General features: G+C 42.2%; 1 protein-coding gene and 1 non-coding gene across 7 annotated transcripts; both read right to left on the bottom strand.

Moving 5' to 3' along the window:
* Positions 1–691: 691 nt before the first annotated feature.
* Positions 692–15,523, bottom strand: LOC109639425 (transportin-2-like). Of its 6 annotated transcripts, none has more exons than XM_069524513.1 (26): positions 15,396–15,523; positions 13,694–13,793; positions 13,008–13,083; positions 12,263–12,412; positions 11,870–11,976; positions 11,181–11,314; positions 10,578–10,659; positions 10,310–10,432; positions 9,957–10,075; positions 9,777–9,837; positions 9,399–9,570; positions 8,962–9,114; positions 8,401–8,626; positions 8,039–8,210; positions 7,174–7,260; positions 6,877–6,984; positions 6,628–6,786; positions 6,431–6,518; positions 6,126–6,224; positions 5,574–5,609; positions 5,309–5,404; positions 5,042–5,117; positions 4,625–4,724; positions 4,457–4,531; positions 3,821–3,968; positions 692–3,591 (listed from the first exon to the last, which is right to left on the bottom strand). In XM_069524513.1, exons 2-25 carry the CDS (start codon positions 13,790–13,792, stop codon positions 3,861–3,863), a joined length of 2,706 nt encoding a protein of 901 aa, XP_069380614.1. In that variant the 5' UTR covers position 13,793; positions 15,396–15,523; the 3' UTR covers positions 692–3,591; positions 3,821–3,860. The 6 variants fall into 6 exon arrangements, with proteins under 6 accessions (XP_069380614.1, XP_069380615.1, XP_069380618.1 ...); XM_069524514.1 differs by having other exon boundaries at positions 3,825–3,968; XM_069524517.1 differs by having other exon boundaries at positions 11,181–11,340; positions 15,396–15,495.
* On the bottom strand, positions 13,900–13,970 carry LOC138410017 (small nucleolar RNA SNORD41). The gene has a single exon (XR_011242813.1). It is a non-coding gene; the product is annotated as a small nucleolar RNA SNORD41 (small nucleolar RNA).
* Positions 15,524–15,560: the final 37 nt, after the last annotated feature.

Here is a 15,560-nt window from a genome sequence, read left to right as displayed (position 1 = left end):
AATGAAAGGAGGCTCAACCAATTAATTTTTATTATATAAAAACAGTCCCCACAGATAATACAATTTAAAATTTATTTCATATTGCACAAACTTGAGCATGTGCGTATCCAAAGTTGGACTCATGATGTGGCCCATTGTGTATCTTGAGAGTAGAGATTTTTTTTTTTTTTTCATTTAACAGGTAGTTTCATTACCTGTTTTCACTAATTTTCCACGGAATAATTTATGAATCTCTAAGTTGTATTTATTTGTTTCTATTTATGTTTTTAATGCTGTTTGTGGATCAACTGTAAAACATCGAGGTAATACTTGACACAGGGCATCTACAGCAGTATTTTCAACTTGAAGACCTGTTTTTCAACAAAATGTTTGCAGTATTGTGCTTAAAAAATTTGAACCCATGAATTGAACACTACTTTATAAAGTATAAGGACCTGCCGCCGCCTACGACAACGACAGCTGAGGAATCATTGCCGAACTTTAACAAATTGGCAGATACATTGGTACTGGAAATGTTTATACCTCTGTTGGAATCAGCCAAGGACCCCAAAATGCTCACATCTGTTGGGCTAAACTCGACTTGAATGAACTTCCATTGGTTAAACATCAGCCAGCATTTTCAGTTTTCTTAAGCTCAAGAATATTTGAATACATTGATGAACAAACAAACATATCACTCAGTGACTCCAGATTTAATAGAAAAAAAACTTTTATTTTCCCCTATTCACAAAAATTAAATAAAAAGGGATATATCCCACCTGCACCACAGTTCAGCAAAAAATGGTACTACATCAAATTCAATTGCCAGCCTTTATATGAGATTGAAACAAGTTATGAATTAAGTTTTCCACATTCTTCCCTAAAGTATGCACCAAGCACCGACTCTCCTTCAGTCCGACCATAACATCAAATTTGATATAAACAAATGGTCCGCTATAAAACAACGAAAACAAGTTATTCTTTAAATAAAAAGAACGAAAAAAAAACTTTTAAAGTCCAAAACAATTTGTGCACTGGAGCACAAAAAATAAAAAAATAAAAATAAATAAAACTTAACTGTCACATGTACATCAAAATAAAAAAAAGTAAAATAAAATAAAAAACAAAACAAAAAATAACTTGTGGACAACTTGCATTTAAATTTATTTCTGTAGCGTAATGTATCACAAAATAGTGAGGAGAGGCCTTCTTCACCAATTCTTGTGGCACAGGAGCATCTGTCTTGCCCCTGATGAGTGAGTGGCCACCTCGTGTCTCAACACTCGTCTACCAGTTAAACCTAGAGGAGTCGCCCATCAGTATTCAGCCTAAGGGGCATTACGGCTTAGAAAAGTGGTCACGAATTGAAACACTGCTGCATCAACTTCTGCAACATCTGCGCTTCAACAAAAATCGAAGATCCATTTCATTTGTTGAGGAAAAATCCAACATTAATGCCGATTCATTAAAATACATTACCAGTCATTTTTAGGGAAATTCATTTTTTTTAATATATATATATAAATCAGGCAGGAATCTATTTCAGTATTTTCCATAAGTCTTCTTAGACTTTTGAGCACCCTGACCAACCGATGTTAAAATGCAGGCAAATGATTCTCCCACTGGCAACATCGAACCCAGGCATGACTCAAACACCCTGTACTTCACTTTAGAGTAGGGCTGGTGCAAAGTTACATCTAAGCAGTTACTCGCTTACACACCGTTCTAGTAAAACACCAACAGGCAAGCAGCCATACACACTTACATTACAACCGTCCACTGTGGACAATGACAAAAAGATAAAGCTGGATAAAGACCACCACTCACACATAAGCTTACCAGTGTCAGGGGAGAACTATTAGGACTCGGTCAGTGTACTCCCAGACATATCCTACACAGTATCAACGGGTGAAACTTATGGCAACAACAATCACTTGTTAGATCATAAGCTGGAGAAGTACCTTATTAGTCCAGCTGTGAATTGTGTTGCCATTGACAAAGCTCTTATACAGTCGATCCCTCCGAAGGGACCTGTTACAAAATGGCTAAAAAAGGAGCAAGACTCGTCGAGAAGCATGCAATGTTCATGACAAGGAGAAGCTTTGACGACTCAAACAGCTGCAATTTAAGAAAAGAAGCTGTGATGAAAATGTCGGGGACATCCTAAATTGCAAGTGTAAATTGACAGGTGCACTGGGACGTGGATTCAAAATACTGTAATCAAGATGTCTCCCTCTTAAATCCTATTCCATCCATCTTAGAAGGGGATACATTATAAAACTATGTTAAGAGGCCTCAAGTCTAACCTAGTCATTTTATCATTGCTTAACATTATGCTTACTTTAGCAAGCCATTAACAGTTCTAAAATTACTTATCAAAAAAAACTATACCTCAAGATCAGTATCTCATTACTGTATGCCTTACAGGTGAAATTCAACATTTCTTACAAAAGAAAAAGTGCATTTATATCAGTAATTCATTCTTGGTGATGTCTTATCGCTCTCATTAAGTCGATTTTCTTTACTTTTTAAAAACGAAGCAGCAGCAAAAAGTTTTTCTTGACTTTGCCAACAGTATTAGAAGTGGGACTCTTCAAACCATCAGACATGAGCTGATTCCTGTATCGATCTACCTAAAGTTGGTCATCACACACACACGTAGCCTCCATTTAACTATAGGGGACATTGTTTAGAGGACAGGTATGAATGGGAGGAAGAAAGGAACCAAGCACCTGACAGCTTCAAATTATGGCAGCGTCTCTACACTGACAACGCAATAACTCCAAGAGAACAATACAGGCATTGAGTCAAACATGCATCACTCCGGAGGTGATCATTTGTCATGCAACAACTTGGTACAATGGTGGTAAAACCTTAGAGGACAGACCCACTGCAACTCTTTCCCCCTCAGATGAGAGAGAAAAAGAAACATGCGAGTCAACAGGAACTCAGCAACCAAGGGAAGAGGAGGGAAAATAAATTCAGCTAAATGTAAAAAGAGAATAAGACCCATGTATATGCACACAAAATGGTTTATGCAATCTTGCCGTAAAGGCGAAAAAAAATTGTGCACATTTCCTGCATCGTTACATAGTAAAAGCATGTTTGTTTTTCTTTAGCCTCTTGCACGGGCCTTTTCAAACGCATCTACATCTGTGAGTTTCTACCGACTGCGTGCAACGTGGTATTTGGGACTGTGGCACCCTATGCTGGTTCAGATAAATCCTTATTATGTACCTATCTGCCACCCCCCTCCCCTCCCAGCCGTCATCTATCTTAACAGAATAATCAAATTGAGGAGGGGGAGGTCAAAGCCAGCCCCTATTTTGCCCTCAACTACCTAGGATCCCTGCGGTGCTGTTGGCGAAAGTCACTTTTGAGCGTGTTTGGATTTCGTGAGGCGTTAAGTCCGAGAGGTATATGCATATCCCCAGTTTACCCTCCCACACCCACCACCCCCCTCCCACCCTCCCTCAGAGACACACAGGGCGCGGGGGAAAGGGGGCCATCCGCTGAATGGAGGGTCAAGGCCAGTCACATCCCTCCAGCTCATTTCTCCCCCGTGATCTGGGCAGTGCAATGAGTTCCCCAGTTACCCTCCCCTACATTAACCTAAGAAAGAGAAAAATGGAAAATAAAAACAAGTTTAAATTACGCTACACAGCAACTAGTTAATGAAACAGAAACAGGCTCAGGGTCAAAAGTGTTGAGATTCTGGATCAGAAAAATAATTTGGGAACAAAATGTATCATCGTGTGTCAATGAGCTGGGATTTTCATCATTTCCAGAAGGGAGTGGTCTGGGTGCAGGGTTATGCGTTTGAGATGTTTGCTGGACATACCTACAGGTCTGTGTCCTGTGTGGACCAGGGGGAGGTTGGGTTAGACGCCGTAGCAGGCAGACAGGCGCTCCTTCAACAGAGGGGGGAACTGCTCGGAGAACTGCTGCCAGTTCTCTTCTCCGACCTGGTCTTTGAAGCCATGAAGGATCTTGGAGAGAAAAAAAAATAGAGAAAACATTTAAGAAAAACTGTAATTGACTAAACAGCTAGCAGCACATTTCTAAACTATCAGTTTTTCCACTATAATTGTTTGAGTGCAACATCTGGATCAGAAGATATAGGAACAAAATGTATCATTGTGTGTCAATGAGCTGGGTGTTTCATCATATCCAGATACTGGGCACTCGTTAATACTAAAGGCAAACATATCTATTAAAAATGATTTCTTCATTCATCATTGATTCCGTCACTAAACTTATAAATTAATTATTACTTCTGCATTTATTAAAGTTAAGTTTCACTTAAGTTTGTACTTTCTTCACTTTTTGTATCTTGGGTTTGAGTATAAACCTCCCTCAATCTAATAAATAACTAGACAGAGCTGCTAACTTTGCTAAATCTGACAGTATCCAGTACAGCGTCAAATCCTTGGGAGTCTCATTTGGTTAAAATCAGGTTAAAGTTAATCATTGTCACCTTATAAAACATGTCTCTCAGGTCGTCCTTGGGGTTGACCCACGAGGCCACAGCATCACAGAAGAAAATGAAGTCCTGGACAGAAAAGGCTTGTTACTTCAACACTCACAGATGCATGTCTCTATCTAACCCCTGCAGGACCAACAGCTGCAGACCTCCTCCCCTCACCTGCACCACTCCTGCAGGGTTGACGCCGATCATGACACAGATTCCCCGGAAAGCGGAGTCCTTCTCCTCGTTATCTCTGATATTCCTCAGCGACGTGCACCTGAGAGCGGGAACAATAAGGACACACTAGAGTAATGATCTCTTACGCATTTATAACAGAATTAAAGTATGAGCCATATGAGGAGTGCAGCATCTGGATCAGAAGATATAGGAACAAAATGTATCATTGTGTGTCAATGAGCTGGGTGTTTCATCACATCCAGATAACGAGCACTCGTTAATACTGAAGGCAAATATATCCATTGATTCACTCACTAAACTTGGTTAAATTATCACTTCTGCATTTATCAAAGAATACGATTTCTTTTTTATCATTTCTGTTTATCCATAAAATTATATTCAGATGATACGACTCACCATGGTCTAATAAAATGCTGCAGCTGTGGTGCCACTTCCTGCGGACAAACATAACCCAGTCTGCCAATTGTAATCGCTGCACAGAGGGACAAGAAAACATTGCATTAAAAAAAAATCTCTTCAAAAACAAGTGTGACGGAAGTAGTGTTAAATGAATGCTACGATCTAGATGTCTAATATATTCAAGACCTGAAGGCCTAAAATTCAGATAATTACATTTTAGACCTCTAAGACCCCCAGAGACCCTGATATGACGTGTGTGTGTACCTGTGTTTTCCAACAGAGTCTTGGGTGTGTTGGGTCTATTGATGATCTCTACTAAGTGTGGCAGGACCATGCCCACATAAGGCTGCATCTCCGCACCTAGAGAAACACAACAGAGACGGAGCACATCATTCAAGTGACGTGACCTTGATTATTTGAACTCCGGCCAATCATTTTGCAGGGAACATATCTGACAGAAATATTATTTTTAATTTTTGCACTCTTCGGTCGGAAAAGACGACTAGTTCGTTGGTGTCCCTACGCTCACCTGGACAATCCCCTGTTTGCTGCTTGACACCTGTGCCTGTAAGGATATCACACAGAGTGTCACTGGGCTGACTGGATCACGCACAATGACTCGCCAGGCAAGCATGCAAGCACACACACGCTCACACACACTCACACAATGCACAAGCATAAGCATAAGAAAGCTGGATCTAGTGGCACAACCATGTTCACAATCAGGAAACCCCTTTGCTAAAAATGCCTTGAACTGTCCGAAAGAAAATGATCTACCAGTTGCCAAAACACAGTTAATGAGGCAGTGCTGGATGCACAGACCTGCAGACCAAGTTGCATTTGTTAGGTCACACACAAGCAAATTTGGATATAGATAAATATAGCAAACACAGAGATTTGAAGTATGAGCACTATGAGAAGTGCAACATCTGGATCAGAAGATATAGGAACAAAATGTATCATTGTGTGTCAATGAGCTGGGTGTTTCATCATATCCAGATACTGGGCACTTGTATTCAGTGAAGGCAACCATTTGTTAAAAAACACAAAACAAGATGAAAGGTGTGACCTGCTTTCTCACCCATTTGCATGGAGATCTCCCCAATGGCCCAGGTGGCGTTGTTACACACAGAGATAAATTCTGGGTTCAGGTTGAGCCCCAAGATCGGCATGAACTCAGCTGGAGGGAGAAGATGGACACACACTGCTTACAACACATTCACTTACACCCCCATAAACTATCTTACATCTGTGAAGCCACTGCACAATCTGTGGCTATCAACAGGTATTAACATTTAACAATGAATCAGAGTGCCCCCCCACAGCCAGGCGGTAGAGGAGAGGTGATGCAATAAGTTGCTAAATGCAAAGGTAAAGCATGCTCACCAATACAAGGCTTCACATGGATGAAGCAGGCCTTAGTTAGATCACCCAAAAGAGCAAACGAGCTTTGCCTCACTTCAGGCATTGTGTCCTACAAAAAAAAAAACACAAATTAGGTTTATACTCTGTTACCTGATGCATCTTTGTTTGCATTTTTTATATCCATTAAAAAACATGGAAATAGAACAATCATGTTCTACCTGCATGCACTGGAAAAGGAGAGTCATGATGTTGGAGCGGGCCACCAGCTGCTCCACATTGCCCCCCAGACCCTCGGCCAGGCCGCTCAGCAGATCCAGGGCAACGATCATAAAATCCTTGTCAGGAGCCTCGTACTGGTCTGGGTGCTGGTTGTACATCTGTCCAGACAAGACAGAAAAGGTTCAATGTCTCTTCTTCAAGTCTTGAGGAAAAAATGCACAACCTATTTACTATGTGCGTGATCTCACCATAGCCTGAGCTAGTGTCTTCTGGACTAGAGTGACACAGCGCTGGTAGACAGGCTCACAGTAAGGCAAAAAGCCACTCTGCAGAGCGGTGGCTACTGATGATAAACACTGGAGGAAACACAAAGGTGAAAAATTATATGAAGGCAGTCAAATACCCAAAGGATAAGAATGCTTTTGAGTCAGGGGGGAACCTTCGTGCAATCATATGAATCACACTTTACCATGATTCTTTGTTAGTTGTGTAATCGGACTATGGCTAATTGTTAAAAATCTATTAAAAATAAATAGATTTCTCACCTCTAGTAGTGGGAAAAGATCCTTGTCCTCGTCCTTCAGCTCGTTCCACTTGGCAATAAGGGGGGGCATCAACTTCTGAATATACTCCTGAGGATTGATTGGAACTGATTAGAACTTACAGTTTGCCATTCTTATTTATCTCTTCATGAAATAGTAAGAAAACACAAACTGTAGAAAAGCGGGACTGGAAACCCACAACCACCTGTGGAATCACTTCATACAATAATTGTTGTTTAATCGCCATAAAACCTGCCCTAGGTCCTTGGGAATATCATTTGGTTAAAACTGTAACTCAATGATAGGTCAGTTAGCTGGACATGCTAACAGTTGCAACTTGTGGTTTAGTCTGCGTCCAATAAAGTGTTTCTTTTTTGGAGGGTTTCAAATGTGGCAATTGTCTGCTACGCTGTGATTGCCGAGTATATTGTCTTGAGTGTGAACATTTTCTGTGTAGAAACAAATGCTCTTCCTCCCTATTACCACAAAACTCTAGCCACACTTCTCAGAATCAAAAATCATCCGCACCATGTATTCAGATTTCGAATGTCTGATGAGTGATCATCACAGAGTGTGGAGAGCCAGCAGTAGACATCAAGAACTAAAATAAGGTTGAAGTTAACTGTTGTAAAATGTCTCTCACTGTTGTTTGTGTCATTTGCAGAAAACCGAAGTGTAAAACAAATATCAGTGGTATCAATCTTCTCATCCAACTATTGGACAAAATCAATTTCCCAAAATGCAGTTCCAAATCCTTTAAACTAGTTTTTATCACTACTGCTGCAATGGGGGCCAACTCAGACCACCAGACCCATTTAAAAAACAGATGAAGAAATTAGATTTCCCAGTGTTTTGCACAGGCACTTACAGGCTGATTGAGGTGGTGACCCACTGAGTCTGCCAGAGTTCCTATGGCATCATAGAGGATGAGGAGATTCTTGTGCTGGTATTTCCCGAAGGCAAAGACCAGCGTGTCCAGGATGAAGCTCAGGTAGGGAACCAGCTCCGTGCACGCCTCCTCCTCTAGGGTGGCAAACGCACTAAGAGAAAACCAAGATGGAGGACATTAGTATTGAATCCTGTTATCTAGTTCTCCTGGTCTATGGGGAAATAAATACAGGATGTGGATCAGAGAACAATATGGGAACAAAGTGTATCATTTTTTGTCAATGAGCTGGGATTTTCATCATATCCACATACGAAGAGGACGAGGAGTGGGAAGCCGCTCACCTGCAGGCGGCCTCTTGCACCCTCTTGTTGCCGTCCAGGATGCGTTTCAGAAGCTCTGTCATGAGGGGTTTGAGGAAGGAATCGGGGGGCTGGGAGACCACCCAATGTGCATAGCGACTCAGGGTCCAACAGGCAATGGAGCGCACCAGGGCCTTCTTGTCGCAGAGACACTGGATGAGGTGGGGGATCAACTCCGGCAGGTAGGGCACCATGCCCTGCATGCAGCCTGAGCAATGGAAAGAGGCGATTATTGAAGCTATTGTTGGTTATTTTATAATAGCTATACTTTTAGTTTGGTGGTTCTACTTAATTTTGTTGCTCTGAATTGTTTAATCTAGATTTTCATATGAAAAGACATTTGTCAAGTAATGTCTTTTTCAGCAACTTAAAGATAGCACATGCATGTTTGGACAAACAGGTGTGGACAGCTTTCAGAAAAGGCATTATTTGCTAAATTTAACTCACAGATGAGCCAATATAATATGTAAACATTACTCATAGTAACTGAGCAGCAACAACATCTAGTCTCTTCTGTGAGAGCTATTATCCACTGAGTCTTACCCTCAGCAATGGCCCCCAGCACCAGGATGCCAGACTCCTTAATGACCCAGTCAGGGTGGAAGAGCAGGCCTTTCAGGAGTGGGAGGAGATGTGGCAGCAGGTCGTCACGGAACACATTAGCCAGTACATCCAGAGCTGCAGCAGAGCACTTTCCTACATCGAAGAGAAAAACCTCAATAACAACATTGTTTTACAACGTGACCTTTGAGCACATGTTTTAGCTTCCTAAAATAGGTCCTGCTCTCAGGGCAACATCTGAGTGTTAGAACCATGTGACATCTTGGGGAGTTTGTGCTTTAATTAAAATGTGTGTAAAACCTAGAGAAGGATAAATGGAAAAACTGGTGATGATATGCAAAGTATGTGAGATGTAGTTAGACCCAGTTTAGAAAGGTTCTAAGAGAGCATCTCTGTAGCTACATTTGTCCTCGACTTACGCAGGTTCCAGTCTGACAGTGTGTCGTCATCGTCATCATCGTCTTCTTCAATGTCCTCACCCTCCTCTCCCTCCCCCCCTTCGTGCTGCAACGTGACAGTGCGGGACTTGTGGAACCGGGGCTTGATGTCCTGATCACTGTCTGGTACAGCTTCATCCTCTTCCACATCACCCTGGACAGACGCACACAATTTCTACTACAGCTGCTCTGAATCATCATCATACGTAGAATTTACCGTAAAAATAATCACCTTCCTCATTGAACTCTGTCTTTGTTTCACTAATTATTTACAGCTATGAGACTGACTTTCAGTCAAAGGTTGAAGGGCATGTTTCAGCAGGTGTTGTATAAAAGGGCAAGAACAAAGGGAGAGCTCACCTTTAACAGTATAATGTCGATCTCTGAGTATTTCATCCCATTCACCAAGATTGGTGTCAGTCTATATTTAAAGAGAGGGAAAAAGAAAGATTTGTTTTGGACAAAACATTCAATAAATGATTGTGTTTTGGTTATTTATCAAATTAAATCATCTTCATTGTGGACAGAAGTTCTACTTACTGCACCAGGTGTCCAGACAGCATCTCCTTACAGATGGGCTGCTCAGCTAGAGTCAACCAAAACTCACAGGCCTCAAGGGCCACATTTTCATCTGGGTCCTGGGTCCGCTGCAGCATGTACTGCAAGAGATGAGGAAAAATCCATGTTTCAGACTTGAAAAGCAGGGGGGAAAGAGAAAACTACCAGTGACAGTTATGCAAAGACAACTGATAAATCTGGATCAGATATTTTAGGAACTTAAGGTATCATTGTAAATCAATGAGCTGGGATTTTCATCATTTCCAGATGCGTAAGACGAATTACATGGACGTACAAAGGGTGCACAGCTGAGTGGGGAGTTGCCCAACACTTACCTGGATGATGCTGTGCATGTGGGGGATGAGGCGGTCGATGCGGACCTCCAGTAGCATGACCAGGGCTCGGCACACATTCTTTCGGACCTCAGAGTCCTCGTCTGCTGCCAGCGCAAAAAGGCTCTGGAAGGGAGAGGAGGAACAAGACGAGAAAGATATTTACTGTAAGAGGTTTATGTTTGAGTGGATGGATGAGCCAAATTTTAAAAAGTCTCCTATATTATTCAAACACAATACTGATTTACCTCATTGTTCAAACTCAGCTCACCTCTATGAAAGTATCTATGTTGTCCATTAAGGCCTGAGCTCTGCCAATGATGAACTGGTTCACGCAGGCGATGGCATGGGATCTGCAGGGATGACAGAATTTGATCAATCAGAAATTTTATAACCGCAACATTTCCTTGTTTGTTTTTTTATTCGTTAGTAAAAATTACACTTTAAAAGGGAAAGTTGGACTATTTAATTTAATTGACGCATTGTAGAGTTCATATTTCAAAAAGAATAAATTAAAAAAGTAGAAAACTGTGGGTGAAAAGATGAAGGGATATATTACTATATAGAAAATGTATTTAAAACATGTGTTAGAAACTAAAATCAATTTTTATGTTGTCACAATGACAAACTAGCATCAATGAGGCTCCATTAAGGCTTCTTTCTGAAAATGAATTAAATTTCACATACAGGGAATCTATACAACTCTTACTAAATATTAGTATTGTTTCAGTGTGAGGGGTAAAAGAGTGAACATATCTGGATCAGACAGTATGAATACAAACACCTTCACTTTAAGTCAGATGTTGGTTTGCATCACACCCAGATGCTAACGACAGACTACACTGAGAATTGACTCCTCTTTTCCGTCCTGTACCTGATCTTGGGGCTGCAGTGCTTGAAGAACTGAAGGAACTTAGGTATCATGATGTTGAGGGGTCTGTTCAGAGCGTCGCTGTCCAGCAGCTCAGACGAGTCCTCGCAGATCTTCTGCAGTGCTCCAAACGAGCCCTGAGACACGGACATACATAGAGAGGCTGTCAAATCAAACGCAAACATACAGGGACACAGAGGAGAGAATGAGACTGCATCAGAAAATCAAACGGGAGCACGAGCACTGGACAAATTTCAGCTTAGTTTTCAAAGAAATTATTGTCACAAAAGCACAAGATTTCTCTATGGAGTCAAGAATATTCTTCATTGAGTATGTGTCGTACAGAGATTCAACTAATAATTGTATTAATTAAAGGATTTCTGTGATTATAGCACAACGAGTAAAACTGAGAGTGAGATGTTCTAGTTCAGACGCATCAATCACTAATGAGGGCATCTGACTATTATATTAGTTAAACTTGTACATTCTATATATTAAATAGTTTGGGTTTGGGGACCTCATTCTCTGCATGACTAGACTGACACATTCAACCTGAGAACAGATCTTATCTCCCATAAGTGAATAAGCTTGTCTGGATGTGCATTCTGGATGTGCAGGGCTTTGAAGTAAGTGTCAGTGCTGGTTTTTATTGCGTAGAAAAAGAATAATTGCATATTAGGATAAGTGCAAACCTCGCAGGTGTTGTAGTCTTCCGAGTTGAGCAAGTTGCAGAGCTGTGGCAGTAGTTCTGGCCATGTCTGTAGCTCTCCCTTGGAGGCAATAGTAGTGATAAGTATGCCTAGAGGTGAAGAGGAGGGGCAGAAGAAATCCGACTTAAGATATAGATTCATAATTAAAAGGATGATGAGCAGTTGTCTCAACAGCAGCTCTGGATCAGACAGTATGAATACAAATACCTTCACAGATACTCAGGTGATTTAGTATACATCATCTCCAGAGGGGAAACAGAATAGGAGCACTTTACTTTGTGTGTGTGTTGAAACTCCCCCACAAAAACAACCCATGATGAAGACTAGCATTCACGACACCTGTCAACACAGCGATCACAAAAAACACAAACTCACCAATGGTGGCACGAATGAGCGGCGATGGGTCACCGATGTTGTTGAGACATTCCTGCTTGATGAAGTCAGCAACAGTCGGGGGGAAATTCTGGTAGTGGGCTTTAACATTGTTCTTCAGAATCAGACCGCTCAGAGAGCGAGTTGGCTCATCTGAACAGAAGGTGCAAAATAAAGTGAGGAGAAAAACATACCAATCAGTGAGTGTATCTTGAAAGGGTGTGCCGATATCAGCCTTTCTTGTTCAGAAACCAGTTTCAACAGCTCAGGGTAATGACCTACACATTTCTGTTAACAATTCTCATTTTCTTCTCTGTCTTAAAATATGTACTTTTCATTGTGTGGAAGAATAGGTAATGTAACCATGTAACTTCACCTTTCCTCCATTCACGTTAATCATCTAGTTGTAGACCATTAATAAAGTTGTACAGTTAAAACTTTGTTAGTACGGTTACAACTTAGTTACAATAAAGTTTACAACATGGTTTATTCTGATTGAAGAGAGTTGTTATGTCACATACTGATATCTTATGAATGGAAATATAAAGGAAAATAAGCGTTTGGCTCAAAATATGTTAGATCTACTATTCAATAATATCTGATCTGAATATTCCCCTTCAAACCCACATCATCCCTCAGTCTGTGGCTGCCTATATCAGACACATTGAGCTGAAGGTGAGTGGGGAGGATCGGTGATTTGGATGGGTCATACGCGGCTCAGGGGGGAGAAGAATATTTGGCGACTCACCTTCAGTTTTGAGTCGTGTGAGGACAAAGATGAGATAATTGTTGAAGTCGGGGAACTGGTTGAGTTGTTCAAGTTTCTGTCATGAAAGTTAAGGACTTTTTCACATTAGAGCTTCGAAATTAAACAACCAACCTGTTGTTCTCTCTAACTCATTTGTTCAAAGATATAGAACAATGTTTGTCTGTACGTGGAATCTGCAGTTTTCCCACATGTAATATTCTTTATTTATCTTAAAAGATTTTCAGCCAACTGAAGACATTTGTGGAACTTGTATTACCTCTGCCAGGGAGGTTTTATTTTTTAATTAGCATTACGTAAAAATCTACTGAACAGATTTCCCATGAAACTTGGTAGGCTGTGGTCTAGGTCAAAGAAGAAGCTGTTCAATTTTTGTGTGGATCCAGATCACGGGACTGATCCATGATTTCCCCCCATTTTCTTTGACATTGCAAGATCTAGTGTTAGTTGAAATTTCTGTGAATTTCTTAAGGATGCAGGATCATCATGATACAAAGTCGTGGACACCTACAGAAAAACCCTCAATGAGTGGAAGGTACTCTAACTCAAACCTGACAATGCAAAAATGGTATGAAAACATGTCACAGGTCAACATTGCATCTGCATCAAAGTGTCACAAATTAGTAAAATATGTCTTGAAACTGCCCGGTCACTCTGTAGTAGGATACTTGTTGAACAGCTCTCTGCGTGACTGTGTTGGGCGACTGTGAGTCTTTGAGCAGTTGGAGGACCTGTTGAAGTCCCTGCTCGTCTGGCTGCCACTCCATCCTGAAAAACCAAAAACACACATAAATGAATCCCCACGCTGAGTTGGGCCTCTTTGATCATTTACATGGATTAAGAAGCTGCCGAGAAATTCTCAAACAAGTGGACTCTGGATCAGACAGTATGAATACAAACACCATCAGTGGTAATCAGATGTTTTTTTTAATGCATCATCTCCAGAGGTCACGTGTAAGGTTATGAAAGCAGTCCAAAGGGAGATCATTAAAATTTAATTACAGAATAAACACAGGAGACAATGATGTCTGATCGCATATTAAGATTCGTTATCACCCGAGCAGACTTTTGTAGTATTACCATTAGTATTACAATATATTACGTATTGCTGTTTTCTTGTTATACCTTTTACTTTGTTAGATGTATTATAAATAAAGTGGACGTTAACATCACTGGGAGGCCTTTTTCCAACCAGACACTACATTACTAAAATTAACTTTTTCAAGCTGAACTAGTTTGTTTTTTCCAACCCAGGTCCCACAAGGCTGCGGAGGAAGAGGACAAGGCCAGAGGACAGGGGGGGGGGGGGGCAAAGGTTCCTACAGAGTTTGGGGGGGGGGGGGGGTCATTTCAGAGGTAAACACGCACCTACAATCTTGAAGGGAAATCGGCTTGAGACACAAAAACGAGGGCAGAAGACGACCGGCTAAAATCTCCGTGAACCGGCTTAACCGCTCCAGAGTTAATCCTGCCCCCACCCCCACGCCACCCGGTGCGACTTTGAGGAAACGCGTTTGAGCTTCGACGTCTCACGTTCGAACCCCGAGCTGCGCAGCACATGTGCCCGACCCCGTCACGGCTAAACGCGGCCCTACTGTGGAGTGGGGAGGGAGGGGGGGGAGGTCGTGTTCGCCCGTGGTTGGACGGAATGTGGGAGAAGTCGTCGGAAGAGTTTAGCCGAGTGGCAGAGTTTCGTCCCCCCCCTCCCCCGTCGGGGCTGCCCCCCTCCCCGGTGGTTGGGGGATATAATGTCCTCGGGTGAAGTTTGGGGAGAAACAACCTCGACGGTGGAAACCAGACACCGACCCGGCTCCACGCTAACAGCCCACGTAGTTTCTCATAAACTCCACTTTAGCTGCTATTGTCGCTTCCCCCTCGTTATAAATCATCATTTATCGGTTGATCACGACACATTTAGCGGCGTCTACACCCAGCGGAGCCGGTGAGAGCAAAGTTGCCCTTCTCCTCCTCACTCAGGCCTGCTCCGCACAGCACTTTTAAGCCTGGGTGTTTCCAACGTGCCCGGCACTGAAAACGGCCACAAAAGCACCGTTTCCTCCCCGAAACGACGCCATGTGCCGAGATTATCACGTTAAAGAAAGGTAACATCCGAGTACCCGAGTGTGGCGTCGTGGTTAACACAACACAGGCAGCCAGTACAAGGCATAAACCCGGTGAACACGTTTTGCGAGCTGGTGTTAGCCGCTAAGTCGCCCGGCCACTGCCTGACCGACGATGCTAATGCTAACAGCGAGGCTAATGCTACATAACGGACACTTAAACTCGCTTTAGCGGAACAACGAACCCGATCGGGCGGTGTAATCGACGCGATCCGCCTGTAATCGCCGCACACGGATGTGATATACCTACAATATCGAGTTGAAAGGTGGATTTTCAGGACTGGGCCGCTCTTCTTCCCCTCTTCTTCGTAGCGGTTCCTCCGGTTCAAATGAGCACGCCGATTGCAACTGACCTATGGCGGCTTCCGTGGGACCCACTTTTTGCAAACTACGCGAGATCTCACAACGTGTTCGC

Source organism: Paralichthys olivaceus, chromosome 5 (assembly GCF_024713975.1).
Source record: "Paralichthys olivaceus isolate ysfri-2021 chromosome 5, ASM2471397v2, whole genome shotgun sequence".
Lineage (NCBI taxonomy): Eukaryota > Metazoa > Chordata > Actinopteri > Pleuronectiformes > Paralichthyidae > Paralichthys > Paralichthys olivaceus.
Note: the sequence above shows the minus strand (reverse complement) of the source record. Positions and strands in the feature narration are given on the sequence as shown.